Source organism: Gymnoscopelus braueri, assembly GCF_963280865.1.
Source record: "Gymnoscopelus braueri genome assembly, chromosome: 9".
Taxonomy (NCBI): domain Eukaryota; kingdom Metazoa; phylum Chordata; class Actinopteri; order Myctophiformes; family Myctophidae; genus Gymnoscopelus; species Gymnoscopelus braueri.
In genome coordinates, this window is record NC_137610.1 from 137,501 (window position 1) to 164,975 (window position 27,475).

The 27,475-nt window shown below is 42.3% G+C and overlaps 1 protein-coding gene across 1 annotated transcript in view; it reads right to left on the reverse strand.

The window, feature by feature from the left end:
- Positions 1-7,885: 7,885 nt before the first annotated feature.
- LOC308091627 (uncharacterized protein) overlaps positions 7,886-27,475 on the reverse strand; it is a 69,369-nt gene continuing 49,779 nt past the window's right edge. The window contains exons 48-63 of the mRNA XM_080437289.1: positions 22,704-22,951; positions 21,914-22,100; positions 21,224-21,407; positions 20,514-20,692; positions 19,736-19,805; positions 17,946-18,076; positions 17,641-17,675; positions 16,736-16,901; positions 15,412-15,507; positions 14,734-14,774; positions 13,841-13,966; positions 12,080-12,178; positions 11,238-11,366; positions 10,443-10,482; positions 9,694-9,817; positions 7,886-8,363 (exon numbers count right to left, since the gene is read on the reverse strand). Of these exons, the coding sequence (XP_080293415.1) occupies positions 8,138-8,363; positions 9,694-9,817; positions 10,443-10,482; positions 11,238-11,366; positions 12,080-12,178; positions 13,841-13,966; positions 14,734-14,774; positions 15,412-15,507; positions 16,736-16,901; positions 17,641-17,675; positions 17,946-18,076; positions 19,736-19,805; positions 20,514-20,692; positions 21,224-21,407; positions 21,914-22,100; positions 22,704-22,951 (2,081 nt within the window). The 3' untranslated portion in view covers positions 7,886-8,137. The remainder of the gene's footprint in view (positions 8,364-9,693; positions 9,818-10,442; positions 10,483-11,237; positions 11,367-12,079; positions 12,179-13,840; positions 13,967-14,733; positions 14,775-15,411; positions 15,508-16,735; positions 16,902-17,640; positions 17,676-17,945; positions 18,077-19,735; positions 19,806-20,513; positions 20,693-21,223; positions 21,408-21,913; positions 22,101-22,703; positions 22,952-27,475) is intronic.

The following is a 27,475-nucleotide window of genomic DNA, read 5'->3' on the forward strand; positions in this document are numbered from 1 at the left end:
AATGTCTTATGAATAATTTGCTTAACATGAAAGATAATTCTAGTAATTTTTGGTGTCTGCACACATGAAAGCCAGGTAGTTTGCAACAGGTAAGGAGAAAGTCCACATTAAAATAATTAGTCGTAAATGATGAAATGTCTTCACTTTACTATAGGGCACATAATAACATGTACTAAGGATTTATAGATATTTTAGGAATGTTTTACAAAGCATATGTTAAACATGAACAAACACATTAACAGACAGTTGTAAATGATGAACTGACTTCACTTTACTATAGGGCACATAATAACATGTACTAAGGATTTATAGATATTTTAGGAATGTTTTACAAAGCATATGTTAAACACGAACAAACACATTTCCCAAATTACCCACAAGTAAAATTGATCATGTAATGATTTGCAGATCATTTTTAAATGTTTAATTTGTACATTTAGAAAATATGTAATAATTGCTTAGAAATGGTTTGTTGTTCATGCCTTGGGCTAGAACAAAGATTTAACACATGATTTATGAAGTCTTAATACGTGTTTAAAGAGATGTGCTATAAACCACGAAAAAACTCAATTTATACCACTTTATAAATCATTTACAAATGATTTCCTACAATTTAAATGACATTATTTATTGATGAACAAACTCGAGTATAAATAATGTTTTATGTGTTTTAAATAATGGTTAAATGATTCTTAAATGTTCTACAATGTTATTATAAATTATTTAATAATCATTAACCAATGTATATAAATAGTTTGTCTATGATTAGTTATTGATCTACAAATAGCTTGTATATATTATATAACATCAGTTACAAATGATTTAATAATCATTTACAGATGTATTATACATGTCTTATTCATGAATAGTTCTACTACTTACTAATACCTTATAAATGATTTGTAACCGTAGTTATAAAGGTTTTAGTAATCATTTACAAATGTCAACAAACAGGTTGCTAATGATTTGTTAATAGTCTACAAACTGCTTATAAACGTTTATAAATGCTTTTTAATGGGTCATTACAAATGATTTAATAATCATTTACAGATGTATATAAATGGCTTATTAATGAATAGTTTACTACTTACTAATACCCTATAAATTATTTGTAACCATAGTTATAAAGGTTTTAGTAATCATTTACAAATGTCAACAAACAGGTTGTTAATGATTTGTTAATAGTCTACAAACTGCTTATAAACGTTTATAAATGCTTTATAACGGGTCATTATTGTAAAGTGCTACCAAAATCGGGAACCAGTTCAGAAAACACTTTAGGCTTCATTACAGCCCGATTTGCAACAACCATCTGTTTAAACCTTCCAGCTCAGACGCAGCCTTCAACTTATGGAGAGAGAGAGGTTTGACTCGTTTCTCAGACCTATACTTAGAGGGCTCATTTGCCTCCTTCGAAGCTCTCCGCACCAAGTTTAATTTACCCCACTCCCACCTGTTCCGTTACTTTCAGGCTCGCGACTACGCCCGTACCCACTTTACACCCTTTCCCCAGTCCCCAACAGGCTCAGCGGTTAGTAAAATACTTTCTCTTCCAAAAGCACAAGGCGGGATCTCGACCCTATACGACATCATATCATCACTGAAAGTGTTATCGCTCGCGGGGGTCAGAGGTAAATGGGAAACGGAGCTTGAGTTTGACCTGGCAGATGTACAGTGGGAAGAGGCAGTCTTCAGGGTCAATAATACATCCTCATGTGCTCGCTTAAGCCTAATCCAGTTCAAAATCTTGCACAGGGTTCATTTTACAAAAGCTAAACTTAGCAACCTTTTCCCAGGAACGAGCGTCGCCTGTGACAGGTGTGGCTTGTCACCTACCAACCATACCCACATGTTCTTCTCCTGTCCCAAGCTGGCCGAGTTCTGGTCTTGTTTCTTCGACACGCTAGGCAAAGCTCTAAATATCAACCTAGACCCATGCCCCTTGGTAGCCATCTTTGGGGTGCCCCTCACACTTGCTGGTTTCTCCAGGAAGGAACTAGACGTTCAATTCAATTCAATTCAATTTTATTAAAGTGTCAAATCACAACAATTTGTCTCAAGACACTTTACATGTAGAGAAGAGACCCGACAATCCCACCCTGAGCAAGCAATTTTGCGACAGTGGCAACGAAAAACTCCCTCTTAACTGGAAGAAACGTCAGGCAGGCTCTAGGGTGGCGGCCTTCTGCCTCGACCGTGTCGGGGGAAAGAAGAGAGAGAGAGGGAGAGACAGAGGAGAGACAGAAAGAGAGGATGACTATAGGGTGGCTGAGTCTATACACTTCGGCTATAGGCTTTATCATAGAGAAAGGTTTTTAATCTAGTCTTAAATATACAGAGTGTGTCTGCTTCACGGACTGAGACTGGGAGAAGGTTCCACAGCTGAGGTGCCTGAAACTTGGGGGGGGGGAGGGGGAGGGGAGAGAGGATGACTATAGGGTGACTGAGTCTATACACTTCGGCTATAGGCTTTATCATAGAGAAAGGTTTTTAATCTAGTCTTAAATATACAGAGTGTGTCTGCTTCACGGACTGAGACTGGGAGAAGGTTCCACAGCTGAGGTGCCTGAAACTTAAATGCTCTGCCTCATGTTCTAGCTTTTTTGGGGTTTCCTGGAGCCGTAAGCATTTTTTCATACTGTGGACGCAATGGTGTTCTGGCTGGTTTATAGGGCTCGATGAGTTATTTGAGATATACTGGTGCCTGTCCATTGAGAGCCTTATATGTGAGGAGGAGAACTTTAAACTCTATTCTGTATTTAACCGGGAGCCAGTGCAAAGAGGCCAATGAAGGAGTGATATGATCTCTTCTTCTTGTTCCTGTCAGTATGCGCGCAGTGGCATTCTGGACTAGCTGCAGACTATTTAGGGACTTACTTGGGCAGCCTGATAATAAAGCGTTGCAATAGTCCAGCCTAGAAGTAACAAATGCGTGAACAAGTTTTTCTGCATCATTTTGGGATAGAATGTGCCTAACTTTTGCAATATTACGCAGGTGAAAAAAGGCATTTCTTGAAATTTGTTTTATGTGGGACTGAAAGGACATATCTTGGTCAAACGTGACTCCCAGATTCTTTACAGTGGCTGCTCTGGTGGAAGCACAGAGAAGCGTGTAGGACTGCAACTCTGCTTCCTAGTCCTGAACTCTGGGTGGTCATAGTTTATTGATAAACTCATCTATATTTCGTATATACGTTCTAGCCTTTGCCTCACTCCCTGGCATTAAGTCTCGTGGCAAATAGGAGTGTGCTGTTTGTTTTCCTTGTGCTAAGATATTTGTTCTATTTGAACATATGCTGTAAGAGTTTGCTTACTCCCTTAAGCTACAACGGCTCTGTTACTTACTAGATCCTGTGAATGCCATCCTGTGGATGGGCTCCTTGTGGATTTTAATCTATACAGTCTACTATATAAATAAAAAGCAAAATGTGCCCCAAAAAATCTTTAAAAGGTACAGCGCGATACGCAACCACATTGCATGAAAGGGCTTCTACATTAAAGGTTATGATGAGCCATATCATGTCAGTATGCACGCACAAAAAAATGCACAAAAGCACGCAGACACAAATGTCACATAGTAAGTCCAACACAATTAATACTTCAACTACAAAGTGAAAATCTTTTGGTTAGCGACACTGTTGTATGGTAAAGTACAAATTAGGCTTATCCCTGTTGATTTCGTCCACATACACATAGACAACAATAACCACTTAAGCCCTATATACAGTACTTATTCCTACGAAACATAAACATCCTGCTCTACAAGCTCACAACGTATGTTTACCTATAATGACATGACCAAAATAGGGATACCAGGGTTAACGTGGTTAGATAAAGTTTTAGGATCATCATTACTCACACAGCCACACGGCAGGCCACACGCACACACACACACACACACAAAGGCATGTATACAGACACACACACACACACACACATACACACACACACACACACACACACACACACACACACACACACACACACACACACACACACACACACACACACACACACACACACACACACACACACACACACACAAAATACATTAGCATATACTCTATAGTGACATGCATGTACATGAGGTTAAACATAGTCAGATGGAGGATTGAGAGGTCTGGAGATGTGGGGTCCAGGGACCCCCAGGGTTCCTTGAGGGGGTTCCAAATGGACCCTTCCAGGTCTGTAACTCTGAGAGTGTACAAACAGGACCAAATGGACCTTTTTAAATCCATTTGGTCCCGTTTGCATACTCTCAGAGTTCTGTTCTGACTTTAAAGAAATAATAGTCAGTATACTAACTGGTCTAACTATTACCACCAACTACACACACATCTATCCCATGTTAAACAGGACACCGTTTAATTCATTGTCCTTAATTCTCCTCACAGAAGGTGGCAGCCCTTTGTAGCCAGTCACCTTTGTCTATCGTATTGTTCACTGTAATATTGTTTCTCCATCACCAGCTGCACCCCAGCTACAGTACTGGTTAGCACACTTCACATTAACCCACTAAGACCTGAGGCCGATTGTACAAATGTCTCCTAGTACTCCTACAACCCAACAGTTTTCTGAAAAACCCATGTTGCTATATTAGTGGTTCTCAAACTTTTCATGTAGCGGACCCCCACAATTATACTGTATTTGGCCGCGGAACCCCCGCCTCAAAAATATTTTGTTCCAGGGACCCCCAGAATCAGTGTGCGAGTGCTGTGCTATGAGCTTGTAGTTCTGCTATTTTTGAAAACATCGCGAAAAATGTCTGCAAAGCTTTGAATATATATGTATATATATTTTTAAGCGAATTTTTTTTTACTCCAATCTTAACTTTATGGGGGTCCCTGGAACTAAATATTTTTAAATGTGGGTCCGTGGCCAAATACATATATTTTTGGGGGTCCTTGACATGAAAAAGTTTGAGAACCACTGATATAGAAACATACGTTTTTTTTTGTTTTAACTGTTGCGATTTACAAGACATTTAGAATCCCCCAGAAGCAAAGATTTGAGGTAAATGTTCGCTTTAAAAATATATATATTCAAAGATTTTCACACATTTTCATGAATTTTCAAAAAATTGCAGATCTACAAGTTTGTATTTCTGCTATTTTTGAATTGACAAAGTTTTAAGATAATGGTTAAAGTGGTTCAAATCTAAAATGACACTTTCCCGGTTTGAATGTGTTAATGCGTGTCATTGTCTGAAAGCACAAAGTGCTCCTGAGAGCCACATTGTCGCAGTAATGCTTCTCACTGACGTATATCTGGCACGATAAATGCTAAATGAATCAACATCGTCTTTTGTTTACCAGGTTTTTTTACAGACTACGTGCGCTCCCCACCCATCATTCTGTGAATAGTTCTGTACATATGTGTGTGTTTGTGTGTGTGTGTGTGTGTGTGTGTGTGTGTGTGTGTGTGTGTGTGTGTGTGTGTGTGTGTGTGTGTGTGTGTGTGTGTGTGTGTGTGTGTGTGTGTGTGTGTGTGTGTGTGTGTGTGTGTGTGCCTTGCGGTGGCAACTTTGCTCAAAGGCAACTTTTGCCTCCGGGAGGCAGTGTTTGAGCTTCAACGCGGTGTGTGTTTTGGCTGCTTGGAGCTGTCATCACGCAGGTTGGCAGCTCGGTGTTGTGGCTTTAATCTGCACGGTCCTGTGCAAACACTGTGTGTGTGTGTGTGTGTGTGTGTGTGTGTGTGTGTGTGTGTGTGTGTGTGTGTGTGTGTGTGTGTGTGTGTGTGGGGGGAGGGGGGTGGCTTTAATCTTGCACTAGTCCTGTGCAAACATTGCAGGCCGGGGAGTCAACAGTGGTTCAGGATATAGTACGCAATAACACACCGATACACATGTCATCACACACATCCTTCAGATCGAGTTATGGGCAGTGGTTCACCACACACACACACACACACACACACACACACACACACACACACAGACACACACACACACACACACACACACACACACACACACACACACACACACACACACACACACACACACACACACACACACACACACGCATGCATGTATGGACACTCTATCTCTCGATTGATCTATCTATCTATCTATCTATCTATCTATCTATCTATCTATCGATCTATCTATCTATCTATCTATCTACATATAGCCTACACACACACACACAACATACACAACTTACAGTATTGTAATTAAAAGTAAAGTAACCTTTTTACTGTATGTTACACAATAAATGATGTACTATGATCATAAAGATCATAGTACTGATCAGTACTAGTACTGGGCAAATTCATGAATGAAATTTAAAGGGATAGTTCACCCAAAAGGGATTTGTTTGCTTTTGCCGTATTCCTAAGCCAATAATTTGATGACCGGCGAAGATGCTAAGGTCTAAGGCCGCCGTTCATCAAATTATTGGCTTAGGAGTGCGACAAAAAAATCTCCATGAATTCAGGTCTCCATGGGGTGTGTAATTGATAGGGAAAAAAGTCATTTTGGGGGTGAACTATCCCTTAATGAATGTTATTTATAGCATGTTGTTCAGACAGATGCTAGGTACCATCTGAACATATTTTGTGCCAGGGACCCCATTACGATATTCGTGTGGTTGAAATGTTTCTAAAATATTCCAAATTCTTAAAAGCTCACAAGCTTGTAGATCTGTTATTTTCAAACGGCTGTTGTATAACAGGTTTAAAGTGGTTAAACTGATCTTGATGCCATATTAACGTATTTTGCTGGGGAACTCCTAGAACCTCCTCAAGGACCCCTAGGGGTCCCCAGACCCCATTTTGAGAACCATTTTAAGGACGGACACACACACACACACACACACACACACACACACACACACACACACACACACCACATCATTTGCATCAATAAACCAAACCCAGGACAACAGTGGATATTATGCTTAGCTTGTAGCCAAGAGCTTTATTTCTGAACAGCTGTGCAAAACATTGAGAGAAAAAGCAAGCCTATACTTAAGCAATATTACACGAGAGGGTGTGCTTTACCGTCATTATTAGCACGCCTGTGATGCGGTCAGGAACGAGGCGTCAGCCGAGTTCCGCCGCGATCACAGAAGTGCTAATAATGTAAGGTAAAGCACACCCTCGAGTATAATATTGCGATTATACAACAGTTACCAACAAAACACATCCAAATGTATTCATATTGTGGGGCAATTCATAATAAAAAACATTTCGCTTATCCGTTTCCCTGTAAAGAGAAGAGTTTGTTTGACTGAGACAAAATAGTCCCTGACAGCGCAGCACTCCGAGTCATCGTCTCATCAACACAGCTGATTCCAGTAGGCTATATGCTCCGTCGTACGATCGTGTTACGTGGCCAAAATAACTGATCTACAAGCTCACAACACGTCAAGATGGCGATGCGTTGTGAACTTGTAGATCGGCTATTTTTGCCGTGCGATACCTTCGTACGATAGAGTATAACATACACTGGACTGTTAACGAAATGGGAGTAATTTTACTTTAACACAGGAGGATATTTATACAGTATGGATGTTACCATTGAAATAAAGCACACTTTTTTCCAGTTATTCCTTTTATTATAGGATTTTAGGCGATTTAGTGTGCTCTCTTCTAACCATTGATCAACCGTAAGTCCACCAAATCAAAATTAACAACATAGTCCATTTTGCGTAGCTGTTTGTTCCCGGTGGCGGCGGTGGGTACTGTCTGTTTGTTTTCCTACCGTGGGACAGCGTGACTTCACAGCACAGCTGTGCGATATATGGTCTAATCAGGTGCGGACTGCAGTGCGGAGTGATTTATTTAATGTGATTAGGCCCGTGCTATGATGCTGGTTTGAAGCACGGCTAGAAAGCTATTTCAGCCAATCAGATTGCTTGGTCGGAACTACCTGTTGTATAATACTAGTTCTCAAACACATTGTTCAACAACTGCGTTAGACATAAATAGAGACTTAATCTGTGCAGCCGACAGTAAAAACTACACTTACTAAGGTTACATGATTCAGTTATGATATGTTATGGTAGCTGAGATACGGAGCTAAGTTATGAGTTATATATGGAACTAAGTTATGAATTATAGATCTAAGTTATTGGCAGTTGCATGGGTGTGTACTGTCGATCCTCTTTTTAATAGCACTCTGGTCCCAGCTTTCTTATCTTCTGCCTTGGCGCGACTTGCGGGTGGGCGTGATGGGTGCCATGGCACTGCGGCCCAGCACCCTGCACTCCGTCTTCAGACAGGCACATGCGTCGATGTGGGTGTAGGTGTAGGTCAGCTCTGTGCCGTTGGGGCAGGAGAGCTGGACTTTACGCTGAGACGTGGAAACCTCCTGGCAACAGGAGCAAGAACGCTCCACGGACTGGAGCTTCAGGGAGTAGCTATACGAGAGGAGAGGACACGGGAGGGCTTAGATCCAGTGCAGTGGTGGAAAAGTACCAGTGGTGGAAAGTAACTAAGTACATGTACTCAATTACTGTACTGAAGTACAATTTTGAGGCATTTTTTTACTTTACTGGAGTATTTCTAATTTTCAGTACTTCCTTACTTCTACTCCATTACATCTCAGAGGAAAACATTGTACTTTAACTCCACTACAATGATTTGAAAACTTAAGTTACTAGTTACTTTGTAGATTTGAATTATTATTACAACACACACATTAACCACTTCAGCCCTATATACATTTTGGCCGTTTGAAAATAGCTGATCTACAAGCTCATAATGTGTCGCGATGCGACGCATTGTGAGCTTGTAGATCTGCTATTTTCAAAATACTTTTATACATTTTTACATTTGAAAACTTGTGAAATGGGACATTCTGCATGATGCATACTTTTACTTTTGGTACTTTAAGTACATTTTGATGCCAATACTTTTGTACTTTTACTCAAGTGCATTTTGAATTCCAGACTTTTACTTGTAACAGAGTATTTCTGTATTGCAGTATTGATACATTTACTTAAGTAAACATTGTGAGTACTTTTACTGGAGTTCTAATACGTTTGGGAACCAGTGGCTTATACGGAGAATACAGTGGTGGAAGAAGCACTCCAATGTATTTTTTGTTCACTTAAGTAAATGTAGCAAAGGAAATATGGGGGCACATATTAACGTTAACATTTTACTGCATAAAGAACAGTAACAAAGATCTTTCGTAAAATCAACAGTCTTACGGTTGATCCATCAGTCATACTGACAAAGCTGATTTGTATTGAGTTGATCTATTCATGATTTGTTTCAGTGGTGTAAAGTAACTAAGTACATTTACTCAAGTACTGTACTTAAATAAAATTTTGAGGTACTTTTACTTTACTGGAGTATTTCCAATTGTCTATACTTTTACTTCTACACCACTACATCCCGGAGGCAAATATTGTACTTTTACTCCACTACAATTATTTTAAAACTTTAGTTACTAGTTACTTTACGGATATGAATTATTACATTATAAAACATACATTAACCACTTTAGCCTTATTTTATACCTAGGCTATTTGAACATAGCCGATCTACAAGCTCACAACGCGACGCGTTGTGAGCTTGTAGATCAGTAACAGAGTACTTCCACATTGCAGTATCGATACTTTTACTTAAGTAAAACATTTGAGTACTTTTTTCCACCACTGCATTTTCTTGAAATGTTACAACTGCAGTGATGTGGCCTGGACATGACGTCATCTAAACGTCCATATATGGACGGATACTCACAAGGCGTAGTTGCCACAGGCCCCCCCGCAGGAAGTGATGTTGACCAGCTCTTTGGCGCGACAGCCCATGTTCTCCAGGTAAACCTCGGTGCTGCTGATGTTGCACGGACGATCCCGTGTTATACCTGCACCAAGCAGAGGTAGACAGTTATCGTCTTCTACCTGCACCAAGCAGGTGTCTTTCTGTCTGTCTGTCTGTCTGTCTGTCTGTCTGTCTGTCTGTCTGTCTGTCTGTCTGTCTGTCTGTCTGTCTGTCTGTCTGTCTGTCTGTCTGTCTGTCTGCAGTGGTGTTTGAGATCCTGGTTTTCCCCTGGGTGGGTGGGGTGAATTATTTAGCTAGCATACATTATTTTGTGATTCAGACACATTGTCAGGTTTATTACTGGTAGCTTTGCCATCTATTATCCTAATTTCACTCCAATAAGTTTAAAGGTGTGGGTAAAGGTAAGGTCAGGAGAAAACTAACTCTACAGAGGAGTTTAATCACATTAATGTCAATCTAATGCCAGTATGAGTGAATTTAACACCTTAACTTTATTAAACCTGAAGATAAAAACAGGGTTTCCCATGTCACGTTTGAGTTTGTACTGAAATAAGTTTATGTAGCGTTATGGTGATCAGAAAGAGGCTACATCCATGCCTGTACTGAGCACAAAATATACAGTATGTAGATACTGTGGGCAATGCTCCCTAACATCTGTTCAACTCTACCTTTTTACACAGTACAATATAAATAAATTATGCACTTACAAGCACGGCAGCAGCCATCAGGAGCGGTGGTTTCGGTTCCCTGAGAGAGACAAGAGTGAAAACGTAACCACATGAACGTAATCCCCATCCCGGAGTGAACATTCCGTTGAAAATAGCTGATCTACAAGCTCACGAGCCTGTAGATAGGATTATTTTTGGTGCGTGAGAACTAAGTATAACTTAACCCATTTAGACTGGGAAAGAATCTGTGTCATTTTTGGGCGGTGTAGCCGCCCCTATAACTGGGGTTGGGACATTGACATTTGCTGCACTGTGATTGGCCACCCATTGTACACCCCATTGTACACCCCCATTGTACACCCCTTCCACCCACAATGGGTGGCCCTGGCCACCCATTGTACCCTACGTACCCTACGTTGTACCCTACGCTGTACTGTGATTGGCTACATTAGTACAACGCTAGCTGCACTGTGATTGGCTGACTCTATTGGCTGACTCTATTCAGCACTGTGATTGGCTAGCGAGACACATGATGAAATTAACAACCTATAAATAGGACTATGCACTTAAAAAAAACTTTTTTTTTTAAGTGAGCTTCAAAAAAAAGTGATGACCACTGTGATGACCACACCGACCACTTCACACTGGGTGTGATTTTTAAATTTCTTTCTTTCTTCTTCGGTGTGTGTACTACTCGTGTGTGTGTGTGTGTGTGTGTGTGTGTGTGTGTGTGTGTGTGTGTGTGTGTGTGTGTGTGTGTGTGTGTGTGTGTGTGTGTGTGCGCGCGCGTGTGTGCGCGTGTGTGAGTGTGTGTGTGTCTGTGTGTATCCTTACAGGTATGCATTCTGAGGGGTCAAAAGGAGGACAGAGGATCTTGGCCTCCATGGTGATGAACTGGTTTCCAATCTTCACACACTCATATTTGACACAAGCGTCTCCTTTAGGAGACCAGATGTCACCGGGCTGTAGACACACACAACAAACGCACAACAATGTCACCAACACAACAAAAACACCACATGTCACCAACACAAACACAGGCACATCAGCAGTGGTGGAAGTAGAACACTGATTATTCTTTTTTTACATAAAGGGATTTAGTCACCCCATGGAGACTTAAATTCATGGATTTTTTAGTTTTTGTCGCATTCCTAAGCCAATCATTTGATTAGTGGTTCCGGAGTCCCCTTTGTGTCTCCGGAACCACTGCCTACCGGTCCGCTGGTCATCAAATTATTGCCTTAGGAATGCGACAAAAACTAAAAAATATCCATGAATTCAAGTCTCCATGGGATGACTAAACAATGGAAACAAATATTTTTTGGGGGGTGAACTGGCCCTTTAAATAAAAGTAGCATTACCACAACAACAAAAAAACACAAAGTAAAAAGTGTATTAAAAAATGTACTTGAGTATAAGTACTTAAGTATTGTCATAAAAACATAATACATAGTAGTACATTTAAAATACAAAATGTTAAAAGAAAGCACTGTGACGCGTTTGTATAACAAAAGGTGTGTGTGTAGCGTTGTGTATTAGTGAGTGTGTGTGTTGTGTAGTTGTAACAAACCTTAAAGGAGTGTGTTGTGTTGTGTAGTTGTGTGTCGGTGCAGTGTAACAAACCTTAAAGGAGTGTGTTGTGTTGTGTAACTGTGCGTTGGTACTGTGTGACAAACCTTAAAGGAGTGTGTAGTGTTGTCATGTTGCATGACCACACAACTGGTTTGGACACAACTTCCACAGCACTGCCCTTGGACCATCTGGTACTCATGACCCTGTACACACACACACACACACGCGCACGCACGCACGCACACACACACACACACACACACACACACACACACACACACACACACACACACACACACACACACACACACACACACACACACACACACACACACACACACACACACACACACACACACACACACACACCACGTTTATTGCTGTTGATACAACGTGTTAGGCCAGTGGTTCTGAACCTTTTCAGGTTGTGACCTCCCAAAATAATCATATTTGAACTATAGGGACCCCCCACACTGACAAGCAGTTGGAATTGTAGGAGTTGAGGCATTCCATTCAGTTTGACTCGGTTCCACAGATACATATTATGAAAATAGCTACAAGATCCAAGATCCTTTTTTTATGGTATGTGACATTTTGGCTAGTGTTTGACAAGTTTGTATTATATAGTTTGTTGATTACTTTCGATGCAGTAATGGTCTTATTAAAAAGGTCTTAAAAGTCCTACAATTGTCACTGTACTGTCATCTGGGGACCCCCCTAAACCATGTGGGGACCCACAGGGGGGTGCTGGACTGCTTTAGGTCAGTGGTTCTCAACCAGTGGTCCAGGGACAACCAGTGGTCCTTGGGGGGGTTCCAGGGGGTCCCCAGCATATGGTGTTAATACATTTACACCCCTTTATCCATATTGTATACGTTGGCTATACAAAAATAGCAGATATACAAGCTTGCAGCGCGGCACTAAGTGACTGCGTCTTGTAGATCTGCTATGCAGCTTGTAGATCTGCTATTTTTGAACATTTTTGAAAAATCTTGAAAGTGTTTGAATCATTTTGTATAATTTTGCATTTTTTAACACACATTTCTCTTCTGGGGGTCCCTGGCACAAAACACTTTCAGATAGGGGTCCGCGGCCAAATGTATATCAATTTAGGGGTCGTTGGCATGACAAAGGTTGAAAACCACTGCTTTAGGTCAGTCCAGAATTTGACCCTTGCCCACCCAGTAGAATCATCAGTGTTGATTCAACTGTAAAGGACGTACACAGATGGAATCAAATGTAAGGGTCCATTTGGTTTCTTATTTGTGTTTGCCTCATTAGTTTGGGAATAGTTGAAGACCAGGCAAAAACAAAACATTAAAAAGACTAAGACTAAACAAAGAAAATATTTTCATGTCAAGGACCCCCAAATTAATTACGTCTACAGACACATTTTAAAAAATGTTGTGGCAGGGACCCCCTTACCAGATTTGTGTTAAGATGTTTTAAAAGATATTCCAAATATTCCACATTTTATTTCAGCATTTCTTTTGGTGAAAATAGCCGATCTACAAGCTCATAACACGCTGTGCGCTTGTAGATCTGCTATTTTCAAATAGCTGTTGTATATACGTTTACAGTGCTCATGTGCCTATTCGCTTGTTTTGGGCTTGTTTTCATGGACCTGGGATTTCTCTCGCAAAATCGGGCAACACTGGTGTGTGTGTGTGTGTGTGTGCGTGTGTGTGTGTGTGTGTGTGTGTGTGTGTGTGTGTGTGTGTGTGTGTGTGTGTGTGTGTGTGTGTGTGTGTGTGTGTGTGTGTGTGTGTGTGTGTGCGTGCCTGCCTGCCTGGCTGCCTGCCTGCCTGCCTGCCTGCGTGCGTGCGTGCGTGCGTGCGTGCGTGCGTGCGTGCGTTGTGTCTTACCGGCTGGCAGTGTGTGTCACAGGGTAGGGGCTGACATTGCACCCTGTGCAGGTGGGTGCTGGCATCTTCTTGAGGGCCACATGTGCACCGTTCACATGGGTGCATGGGGACCACAGAGTCACCCACCTGTTGTGGGGGGGGGGGGGGGGGGAGACAGTGTCACTCTTTTTTACTGAAACACAACTGGACCGCAACGTATCACTGCAGTCACACGCCAATACTGTGGGTGCCTCGGGGCAAAAGTAAAAGTAATAAAATGTTTGAAAATAGCAGACCTACAAGCTCACAACGCGTTGCGATGCAACTCGTTGTTATTTATATGTGTGTAATCTCGGCATCATTGTAAATGAGGGTCTCCCAATGATCTCTCCGAGAATCTTAAATAAAGGTTGAATGAATGAGTAAGCTTGTAGATTGGCTATTTTCAAATAGCCTAGGTATAAAATAGGGCTGAACTGGTTAATGTATGTTTTATAATGTAATACTGTATATCTACAAAGTAACTAGTAACTAAAGTTATCAAATAATTGTAGTGTAGTAAAAGTACAATATTTTCCTCAGAGATGTAGTGGAGTAAAAGTAAAAGTATTGGAAATTGGAAATACTAAAGTAAAAGTACCTCAAAATTGTACTTAAGTACAGTACTTGAGTAAATGTACTTAGTTACTTTACACCACTGGTTATTTGTCATATCCGCCCTGTAACATTTTTGTTTATGAAGCCTAAAAGGCCAAACATATTTTTTTTATTTGATTTATTATGTTCCGATGTTCAATGCCAAAAACACTTCTTAATCATTCTTAATCATTCTCGCAATGATTTGAATGACGATGAATCATTGCGTAAAATGTCATGATTGTGACAAGCCTATAGTGTGGGGTGTCAATTCTCACCTTATACTCATGGCTGTTGTAAACACACACGTCTTTAGGAACTGCAACAGGAAAAAATATGACATTTAAAACGACTTACACTTCAAAAAGGACATTTATTTCGGCTTTCAGAATCATGTTGCACCAATCACAGAGTAGCTCTCTGCCAGAATGGCAGTAGTGGAAAAAGTACTTTTTTTTTTACTTAAGTAAAAGTATCAATACTGCAATGTAGAAATACTCTACAAGTGAAAAGTCCGGAATTCAAAGTGTACTTGAATAAAAGTACAAAAGTATTGGTATCAAAATGTACTTAAAGTACCAAAAGTAGAAAGTACTCATTATGCAGAATGTCCCATTTCACAAGTTTTCAAAAGTATAACAATCTTTTAAAAATAGCTGATCTACAAGCTCACAATGCGTCGCATCGCGACGCATTGTGAGCTTGTAGATCGGCTATTTTCAAATGGCCGAAATGTATATAGGGCTGAAGTGGGTAATGTATGTTTTGTATTAATAGTCAAAATCTACAAAGTAACTAGTAACTGAAGTTTTCAAATAATTGTAGTTGAGTAAAAGTACTACACACACACACACACACACACACACACACACACACACACACACACACACACACACACACACACACACACACACACACACACACACACACACACACACACACACACACACACTCACCGCAGGTGTAGTTGTGGCAGCAGACTCCCATGGTTGAGTGCAAGGAGAATCCCAGAGGACACGAGGGTGTGTCTGGACACTGCTTCACTGAACATTCTGTAACATTAATTATTATCATTATATTATTATTATTATTACACTGCTTCACTGCACACTCTGGTACACACACAACATGATGACTATTGGTCATTATTATTAGGGATACACCGTTTGATTGGTCATCATATCATCGCAATATCGGCCAATATCGGCCAATATCGGCCTTAAAACGGTATCGAACAGAATATTAATGTTTGACTGCGTTCCTGACATCTTGTAATAATAACAATACACAACCAAAGCAGTGTGCACTGCCGGTCTTTGAAACCTTGCAGCCTCTAGCGCATACAGTACATGGGCAACTGGCGGCCCGGGGCCACATGCGGCCCCCACCTTCACTTAATGTGGCCCGCAGGTTAATATCGGAGTACTGATATATTATTAATATTTCAGCTGTTACAATTCCAAACATGCAAACATGACCCGTTTTAATTACTTCAGTCCATATTAATGTCTTTTTTATGTCCAATGTATTTGTATTTAAGTTCATAAAGTTAACATAAGTATAACTAAATGCATTTGAAATTAAATTTAAAAAAATATTTTCAGGACTTCAACAATAGCAAAACAAAATCTGGATTCCAATTCAAAAATAGCAAAAATAGCCGATCTACAAGCTCAAAACGAGTGCGACGCGTTTTGAGCTTGTAGATCGGCTATTTTTGCTACTTTTGTGTGACATATAATGGCGAAGTACAGCATCAATTTACGAAAAAAGTAAAAATACGGAGATAAGACGTTTCTGCAGGACATTATATACAATGTGGCCCTCTGGAGAGAGTGTGGAAATAGTGGCCCTCTCCGTCATCAAAGTTGCCCACCCCTGCTCTAGCGTATGCAGTCAACTGTAGTGACGTCACTGACTAATCCTTGGTATCTTCATCCTAGACAACCGCGGACAAGTGTTTGTTTGAGTGTCTTTATTTTTTTCACGCTCAAGCTACTGAAACACTGGCAGGATTATTATTTAATGTCGACATTCAAGTAGAACTATCAGAAGGTACATCCCAGGTAAAATAATGCCTCACTCACATGATATGATATGATGATATATGAATAGCAGTCCACTTCTTTGTTTCGGTATGGATGGCTTTAATTCACATTGCCGCGTACCGTACCCCATTGCCGCGTACCGTACCCGAGTACGCATGAATGGTACTCCAGTCCAGACCACCTCTTCCAGGCTTATGAGTTAAATAAACCCTGAGGATTTTAGGGTACATACCACATTTCTGAGTTGAGCAGCAGCCCAGGCTCTGGGTGACCTTCACCTGGCCTTCCTGGTCACAGCTGATTGGTGGCAGCGCTGGACAGGATTTCCTGTTGCAGCTGATCTGCAACGTCTCCTCACATGTACACTGGTTACACCCCTCCTCCCATGTGTCACTCACCTGTAACAATAATAATAATAATAATTATTATTATTATAATAACAATATTTTTTTATTTTTGCATTTTTCTATTATCTAATGTTTTTCATGTGTTTGTTCTTTCTCTTTTCTTAGGACTATATTTTGTAACTTCAAAACAGTATAACTCTTTAACACCTGTAAACTCAGAAGGAGCGAGTGCATTCTCCGGCAGCGGCAGCAACCGCGGAACTGCCGGTGGAGGAGCGGCAGCTCCTGGCAGTGACTGCCGGCGGTGTCGCGGAACTGCCGGTGGAGGAGCCGCAGTCAACTTATTTTTTTCGCCGATAAAGTATAGTTTTGGACCATGACGGAGGCGCGCCGACTCAGTAGACCTTGAGGCCAAGGAGTCGCGCCCGAGCGCCTCCAGGCGCGAGTGCCCGCGACGACCGGCCGATGGTCTACTAGTCGACAAAGCGCCGTCCGAGTTATGTACCGATAGGCACAGAATCGTAAATAATATTGGTGGGGACTGCGTTACACAAACGCAGCACACTCCCAAAGCTGGCGCCGCCGGCAGCTCCGCGGAAGCTCCGCGGAAGCTGCCGCTGCCGGAAAATGCACTCGCTGTACCTCTGTAAACTTGTGTGATGTGACAATAATGTTGACATTAATTTGAATGGAAAACAGATACATATTGCAATGTGTGTATAAAGTATGGCCATTAGCAACTCATGTGAGTGTCCATCAAATTGCTAAAAAGTTTGTTGAATGATTTTACCATCTTCCATTTTCCATTCGGCAGCCAGCAAATGTCTGTAGAAAAAAAGAGAAAAACTTTCTTAGTCAATGTGTATCTTTGGATACAGGAGCACTGGAATAAAATTAATTACAGCATCCATTAGAGCACACTCCGGACATTTACTTGTACCAGAGTATTTCTACATTGCAGTATCGATACTTTTACTTAAGTAAAACATTTGAGTACTTTTTCCACCACTGGTGATAATAACGATAATAACAATTAGCGTCCTGTCCCTAGCCAGTGTGTTGACATCCATGCAGCTTTGAGGGTATCTCTCTTACCACAGGATTTCACACATTCGTTGGAGTTTGGACTGAACAAGTGGGTGCCTTCGGGGCAGTAGCATCCCTCCTGCTGCACTTTCATGAAGGCTGTGAACTCGTTGTCGCCCTGGAGGAACTCCTGGTTGAACCTGTGAACCGGTGTTAAAGGTAGGGTAAGTGATCTTTTTTTTTTGTTAAAACAAAAAGTGTTTGGGTACAAGTTAATAGCACTCTATTCTGAAAGTACTCATTGCTATAGAGTGTTTGTCCAGTAACAGGAGTCTCCATGTCTCTCCAGCTCTTTGATAAACAAAAAATACAGTTTCAGGTAGGTGACAACATTTCAGCCTATCAGGAGAGAGTACCCATTGATCAGCTTCATTTTTTATAGTGGTCCAGTTGGACGTTTTGCCAGCTCATTTATTTGTGTCATATTTCCAAATTCACTTGTTTAATCTGTATCCTGTCTGAGTTCTCTATCCTCTATTCTCTAGTGATGGGCATATCGATACTTGTATCGATATATCGATCGATTGTCTGAATATCGTTTGGTATCGCTACTTTAAAAAAAATATCAATACTTTTTAATGTACTTCCGGTTCCGGTTTACGGCCATTTCCGTTTCCGGTTGATGGCCATTTCCGGATCCGTTTATGGTACTTCCGTTTCCGGTTTATGGCCATTTCCGGTCCCGTTTCCGGTTTGTTTCTGTTTCCGGTTCCGGTATCGGTATCGGTATCGGTATCGGAAAATTGGCCCCAAAAATATCGGTATCGTATCGACTTGAAGAAATGTGGTATCGGCCCATCACTACTATTCTCTAAGAGCTGGAGAGACATGGAGACTCCTGTTACTGAACAAACACTCTAGTCTATAGCAATGAGTAGGCTACTATCAGAATATAGAGTTATTTAACACTTATTTACCCAAAGAAAATGACTTACCCTACCTTTAATTGTGACAGCAAATATTTATTTAGTTTTAGTCATAGTCTTTTGAATACAATTCCATTTAGTTTAATTCCATATTTTAGTTAACGGAAAAGGTTTAGTTTTAGTCTTGACTAAATATCATAAGATTTGAGTCGACTAAATCTACAGTTGATTTAGTCGATTCAAACGTATTTTGGCAGGCTGTGATGGCTTCGTAATGCCAGATTTATACTTGACTTGTGTGCTGAAAAAAAGCTGATCTAAAAGCTTGTAGATTGGCTTTTTTAATTTTTATGCTTGCACAACTAAACATAAAATGACTTGTCTTAGTTCTACTGGATCTCTTCTCCACTAGTCCACCCTCCCTAACATTTTAGTCTAGTTTTTATTTGTTGTATTTAGTCATAGTTTTACTCATCATAGCTTAGTTTTTATTTAGTTATATTTCTTTTTTTGTCAGTGACAAAAGGTCGTTGACTAACATTTTTCGACATCATTGTAGTCGAGAAAATTAACACTGCTGTGAACAGAACAGAATAACAGAACTGAACACAGTGGTGTAAAGTAACTAAAGTACATTTACTCAAGTACTGTGCTTAAGTACAATTGTGAGGTACTTTTACTTTACTAAGTAAGTATTTCCAAATGTCAATACTTTTACTTCTACTCCACCACATCTCAGAGGCAAATATTGTACTTTTATTCCACTACAACTATTTGAAAACTTTAGTTACTAGTTACTTTGTAGATTTTGATTATTATTACAAAGCATACATTAACCACTTCAGTCCTATTTTTATTTCAGCCCCCTGTTACACCCCCCCCCCCCCCCCCCCCCCCATGGACCCCACTTTGAGAAGCAATGACCTACAGTACCTGGCATTACACGTGGGCTCCACACAGGGACCACAGGCCCGATACACCTTAGGACTGGGACATTTGTAATCTGTGTACAGAGAAGCAGTAAAAAACATCAAAACTGTGGCTATCGGAGACCTAATACTGACCACTCACCTAACCCTATACTTTATCAATAGGAGCTGTGTAGAAGAATGAAAACATCTCCCCTCAGTGGGCTAAAACACACACACACACACACACACACACACACACACACACACACACACACACACACACACACACACACACACACACACACACACACACACACACACACACACACACACACCTCTACTCCATTACATCTCAGAGGCAAATATTGTACTTTTACTCCACTACAATTATTTGAAAACTTTAGTTGCTAGTTACTTTGTAAATTTAGATTATTATTACAACATGTTTGTAATGGCGGCGGACACTGTTACCCGCGGCCCCACGGCTCGGACTCTTTTGTGTGAGACGTGTTTATGTGATCACGTGACCAGATCACGTGTTTTTTCAACTTCTCCGTCATCTACATGAAAAATATTATCCCACCATGTGCTGGAGGGGGGAATCTAACGCAGACCACTAAAAAGACCCTAGCCCTTAGATCTACGGGATTGACGGGTAACGGGTGGATTTACCAGCTGGTAGATCTACGGGCTTGGCATGTGTTAATCGCAATTATTTGAGTGACCATTAATCGTCAACTTAAATTTGTAATCGTGACAGCCCTATCCACAACACAACGCCGTTCGACCGTTACACTTACCACATTGACCATGGGTGGCCTTCCTCCAGTCCAGACACACTCCGGCCTCGGCGCAGGCGTCAGCGTACGTCTGCAGGCTGGTGCAGCCGATGATGCTGATGTTCATCTGACACACGTCGAATTTGCACGCCTGCACGAAGGGCTCGTAGGGGACCAGCTTGTGACACGCCTCAAACACACTGCAAGGAACAGACCAAACGTTACGTCAAGACTATAGGGTTGGGAGATCTGGAACCGGAGGAACCCGGATCCAACATTGAGGAACCGGAATCAGTTTCATCACATTTGGAACCGTTAAAGGACCAGTTTTTTTTGTACTTCACGTCTGCTGTACATTTACAAATATAGGACTCGTTAAAGGGAACCATTCAAAAGTGTTCAAAAGTACAAATGACAAGTACATTTTCTTTTTAATATCAATGCACTGCTGCATTGACATTTAGACCAAAACACAAAGATATTCCAGAAAATTTCCAAAAAGTTACAGATCTACAAGTGTACAATGCGTTGCATCGTGACACACTATGCATAGATACACACACACACGCACACACGCGCGCGCACACACGCACGCACGCACGCACGCACGCACGCACGCACGCACGCACGCACGCACACACACACACACACACACACACACACACACACACACACACACACACACACACACACACACACACACACACACACACACACACACACACACATACCTGCTCTCGATGACATCACAGATTGTGGCGTCACAGTGTCCAGGTTTGGGAGTGGGCGTGGGGTTGACGGGGACGTCACATGCGGTATCGTTGAGGTGCCACTCATGTGCCATGTGGGGACAGGACGAGTCGATCTTCCCACTGGGCAGCCTGCAGTCGTCAGACCGGTTGTTGTCACACGTACCTAAAGGAAGCCACATCATGGATCAGTGGTTCCCAAAAGCTTTAGCTCAAGACCACACATTTTTTACTTAAGTAAAAGTATCAATACTGCAATGCAATGTAGAAACACTCTGTTACAAGTAAAAGTCTGGAATTCTAAATTGACTTGAGTAAAAGTATACAAAAGTATTGGTATCAAAATGTACTTAAAGTACCAAAAGTAGAAAGTACTCATTATGCAGATTGTCCCATTTCAGTTTTCAAATGTATGAAAATCTTGAAAATAGCAGATCTACAATCTCACAATGCGTCACATTACGACGCTTGGTCGCGACACTTTTACTCAAGTACATTTTTGATTCCGGACTTGTACTTGTAACAGTATTTTTATTTTATTTTTTAAGTGAGAGAAAAATGTGAGTACTTTTTCCACTGAACAGCATACAGTCACATCAGATGCGAGGCACAATAAAAGCAATTAGTGCATATAAGAGACATTCTAGAAGCATAGTGAATAGCGTCACTGACCACACTGTCCCTGGGTGTTGCCGTGGAACTTCTCCCAGGACAGGCTGATGCTGAAGATGAGCCCAGAGAAGGTGACCTTGGCGCCGATGGCAGGGATGAACAGCTTCGTCTCGATACCCGTGGTGGTGATCATGAAGTACTGGTTCTGGTAGGCGGCCGCCTTCACACGCTTGTCGTTCACGAAAATCTAAGATTTAAAAGATATTTCAGAACATATGCAGTATATATATATATATTTTAAAGATATAGAAACACCTCAAAAGATAAAAAAAATTATAATAATTCAAAAGATCGAAAGAATGTTCTTAACATTTTTCACAAATTCACAGCATATGCATATAGGCTATTTCTTTTATTTTGTGGGCTTAAGAGAATAAGGGTTAAAAAACGGAAGAAGGCCGACAGGAAAACTGTAATACCATGTGGGTAATCGGTCGGTCCTTCTAAGTACACTTTCCAGAACCTCTGAAGTTCTTCCTTTTCAGTTTTTTGTTCATGTTTTTATTATAACCACAACCGCCCCTGAAGGGGGAGGTACGTCATAAGAAAAAAACTAATGAAAAACAAAAATAAGGTATTAAGTTCACAGAACTCGTGTTCTGTGAACCACCTCCTGAGCAGGGCCCAAATTAGTTTCTGAGAACCTTATTTGAGACCTTAAGGAAACAAATCCAGAACCTTATGTGAAACCCAGTTGTAGCGTATGGAAACAAATCCAGAACCTGTGGACACGTTACGCGGCACAACACGGTTCACTTAGGTCTTGTAGTCATAATGAGAAATAAGTTACCATGTTGTTGGGATGTCCATCGATGTCCTTCTGAGTGATCAGGATCTTGTAGCTCCTGTAGTAGACCACGATGGTGCCAGGACAGGACAGGCCGTCACGGGCGTCGCAGTAGTAGTTGTCGATCGAAACACTGAACTCGTACTTGGGGACGATCTCCTTCACCAGCCAATAGGAACAGTTGCCTTGGAAACCGTAGTAGGTGCCATCGAAGGTGACGTAGTGGGGGTCACCCCAGCCGTAGCAGACACCTTCATACACAGGGCAAGAAGTTGGTGTCATTTACAAGGATTGAACATTTCCAAATGAATGTTAAAGCTACGTTAAAGCTACAATGTGGGACCTATGTTGATTTATAGAAGATTAATGTAACCAATCTGTATAGTCTAAAGAGCACATCTGCAGTGGTTGGAGGTGGTCTCCAAACATCTTTGACTGGTTTAAAACCGAGTCAAATCGCTACATTAAAACAAAAAACGAATACCCCCCAACATGGGCAAAATGTCCCTCATTTTCAAATCACAACGTTGATCCTGACTCTTTCGAATTTTACAGAGTAATGCCTTACATTTACATTGTTCCTGAGAACAGGTAGGACTAACTTCACAGAGAGTCCAATCGAACACAAACCTCTATCCGCTGGTCTGTCCGGGAAAAAAAGCTTTGAACAGACAAATGACCCGCCCACTCAGTAATCTGATCTATGAATTTGCCTCGCAACAACCACAGCTCGCTCCATTGGTCTCGAGCGACTGAAACATTGCGGACAGTCAGCGCTGGAGCCTGGAACCAGTGGTTTTAAAGGACGACTTCACCCATTTTCAACCTATCTTCATATAATTGGTCCTCACTAATGCTCATGATAAAATGGTTAAAACAAATTCTACTCGAGAGGAGGGCAGTGGACAGTTCAGAGTCCCGTCTACCAGTGACATCATCAATGGGGAATCCAAGCTAATAGAAACTGCAGGCTTTCTATTCCTGGAAGGTTGCATTGCAATAATAGAAGCCATTGTCGTTAATAAAACTCGAAATAAAAAACGTGAAATGTTGGAAAAAAAATCCTGCCCTACGATGATGTCACTGGTAGACGGGTATCTGAGCTGTCCACAGTCCTCCTATGAGACACAGACGAGTAGACAAAAATGGTACCATTTTATCATGAGTATTAGTGAGGACCAATTATATGAAGATAGGTTGAAAATGGGTGAAGTCGTCCTTTAATACCTGGATATCCTGATACACTGTGGGGAATTTGTAACAGAGGTACGTTCTGTTTGTGCATGGTCACTAGAGAGGGATTTCAGAGGTGTCTGTACCTCCTGGAGTTTGGCTCGTGGGACTAGTAGCCTACCTCCTACTCTCCTCAGCTAACGTCTGTTCAAAACTATCGCTGCTTTCACTGCTGGCAGAACGAAGCCTTGGACTTGAATATAAAAAGCCTTAAATATATCACAGCCATTAGATTAGATTAGGTTTTATTATTTTTGGTATTTTCGGACAGAGCAACCTGGTATGTTTTTTTAATTCTTTGTTTTTGTATTCTTTTTTTTACTGTTAAAGTAAATTTTGTGCTCTAAGTTTGTGTTTTTTGTTCGCTAACATTGATCATGCTGTACTGCATTGTATGCTTTGTATTGTGATTTTTTTGCCTGGACCCCAGGAAGAATATTGTCTCCACTATGGTGTAGACTAATGGAGATCCTTAATAAACCATAAACCACTAGAGAAAGTGCTCCTCGGAGCACAGGTCTCCGCCAGGTCAGGTAGGTTATTGTGGCCTCCTGGTGGCGCTATAATAGGCCAATAGGCCTTGCACGGTAATCGGACAGCAATGCATTCATGATTTGAGGCATTTTGTTCCAAAAATGTGTTTTGCTAAATTAGACCTGCTGGTGGTGCTATAACAGGCCAATGTTAAAAGGGTGGCATTTGTTCCTCAACATAGTGTGAATGTGCGCTCAAAGTTTGACCGCAATCGGACGCTGTGTTCATGATTTGCGTCATAAGTTGGCCTCCTGGTGGCGCTATAAAAGGCAGATGTGAAAAATGCAGGGCAAAGGTTTTTTCCTTGACCTCTAGGGAGGCCTTAACCGGAAGCGCCATGAAGGACGGCCGCATTCGTACATGCTCCGTAACATCGCAACGTTTTTCCATCTTTTTAGTATTTTTTAGCCTTCTCTTCTTTCCCTACACCGTCGCGTGTCTAAGGAGTTATGACAGACAAGCACTTATGGACATTAGCACAGCGATTACACACAGAATTCCGGACTTTTTTGCTGAAAACCTTCCACTCGGCTGGGTGGGGGGTGGGGACCCCTTTGTTCCCTTTGTTGGATCAACAAACCCCCGACGAAAAAGACCGTGGCGAAGAGGTACTAGAGCGGGAGTTCTCGTAAGAACAACAAAACGTGGATATAAACCTGCACTGCCTTCAATCCTGCTAGCGAACGTTAGATCTCTGTGTGAATCAAGAACAGTGACCACTATGGACGACTTACTGGCGCGCGTTAAATACAACGCAGAGACGAGGAGGACTTGTGTTGTTGTGCTAACAGAGACGTGGCTAACGGAGTTAGCATCTGATTCTTCTATCACTCCTCCTGGCTTCACCGCGTATAGGAAGGACAGAGATCCTGTACTGAGCGGTAAGCAACGTGGGGGGGGAGTTTGTGCCTTGATCAACAACAACTGGTGCAAAGATGTTAAAATCCTAGACAGTCACTGCTCACCAGACCTTGAACTTTTAATCATAGCCTGCCGTCCTTTCTACCTACCACGCGACTTCAGCATCGTGATTGTAGCCGTTGTTTACATTCATCCTGGAGCTAATAAGGACACAGCTATGAGGGAATTACACCAGGCGATCAGTGCACAAGAAAATCGCCACCCGGACTGCGCAGTCATCTGCCTAGGCGACTTCAACCGGACAGACTTAAAAAAGGTCTTTCCCAAATTCCACCAGCATGTCGCCTGCAGTACCCGTGGTGACAATATTCTTGACCACTGCTACACGCCCTTCAAGGATGGATACAAAGCTCTCCGCCGCCCACCGCTAGGAAGCTCTGACCACGACGCCATCCAGCTGCTACCTGCCTACAAACAGAGGCTAAAAAGGGAGCCGGTCGTTGAGAAGGAAATCCGAATCTGGTCTGAGGACACAGACGCTATGCTACAATCCTGCTTCTACCAGACTGACTGGGGGATGTTTAAGAACGCCGCTGGGAATAACATCAACGAACTCTCAGACTCAGTCACTGGCTTTATCAGCAAGTGCATAGATGACATAGTCCCAAAAAAGACAGTTCGGATCTATCCCAATCAGAAACCATGGATGGACAGCGGAGTACGTGCACATCTGCATGAACGGGACGCTGGTTTCAAATCTGGCGACGTGGAAACGCGCAACACGACGCGCGCGGCCCTAAACAGCGCCATCAGGAAGGCGAAAAAGGCCTACACAAAAAAGATGCAAGACAAACTCAGCAGTGGCGACATCAGGAGCACATGGCAGGCAGTACACACCTTGACAGACTGCAAAACAAGAACCAGAAGCGAGGTGAACCCGCCTGCCTCCCTCCCCAACGAACTGAACACTTTCTACGGCCGGTTTGAGATCAGCTCCAACCGCGGCAGCCAAGCGGGGCCATCAGCAGCACCAGCAGAGGAGAACCCTCCTCTAACCATCTCGGAGAGAGAAGTGCGTACAGCCTTCACACGGGTCAACATCCACAAGGCAGCCGGACCTGATGGGATTCCAGGCCGGGTCCTTAAGACATGTGCAGACCAGCTGGCGGGTGTCTTCGCTGACATCTTTAACCTCTCCCTCTCCCTGGCTTTGGTCCCTGCAGGGTTCAAAATGTCAACCATTGTGCCCATTCCCAAAAAGGCCAAAGTGACATGCCTGAACGACTGGAGACCTGTTGCTCTCACCCCGATCGTCAGCAAGTGTTTCGAGAAACTGGTGAGGGAATACATCAGCTCCACGCTACCTGCCTCGCTGGATCCGTGGCAGTATGCATACCGCAAAAACAGATCCACCGACGACGCTATTGCCATGGCTCTCCACACCGTCCTCTCGCACATGGACAACAAGCTGCTGAAGGACAAATATGTACGTATGCTGTTCGTGGACTACAGCTCAGCATTCAACACCATTGTCCCAGCAATACTTGACAAAAAGCTCAGACACCTAGGGCTACACCCAAGCATGTGCGACTGGATACAGGACTTCTTGTCCAACCGACATCAGGTGGTGAGAATGGGCAGCATCACATCCGACCCCCTGACCCTCAACACTGGAGCACCCCAGGGATGCGTGCTGAGCCCTCTCCTCTACTCCCTGTACACGTATGACTGCATAGCCACACATGTCTCCAACACCATCATAAAGTACGCGGACGACACGACAGTGATAGGCCGAATCGTCAACAACGACGAGTCTGACTACAGAGAGGAGATCAAATCACTGGCACACTGGTGCCGTGAGAACAACCTCTCTCTCAACGTCGACAAGACCAAAGAACTGATCGTGGACTTCAGGAGGCCGCGGAGAGACCATGCGCCCATCCTCATCGACGGTGCTGCAGTGGAAAGGGTCAGCGAGTTCAAGTTCCTCGGAGTACACATCGAGGAGGACCTCAAATGGGAGACGCACTCCACACACGTGAGGAAAAAGGCTCAGCAGCGACTGTACTGGCTCCGCCGCCTGAAGAAGCTCGGAGTAGGACGTCGCATCCTTAGGCTGTACTACAACAGTTCTGTTGAAGGCATCC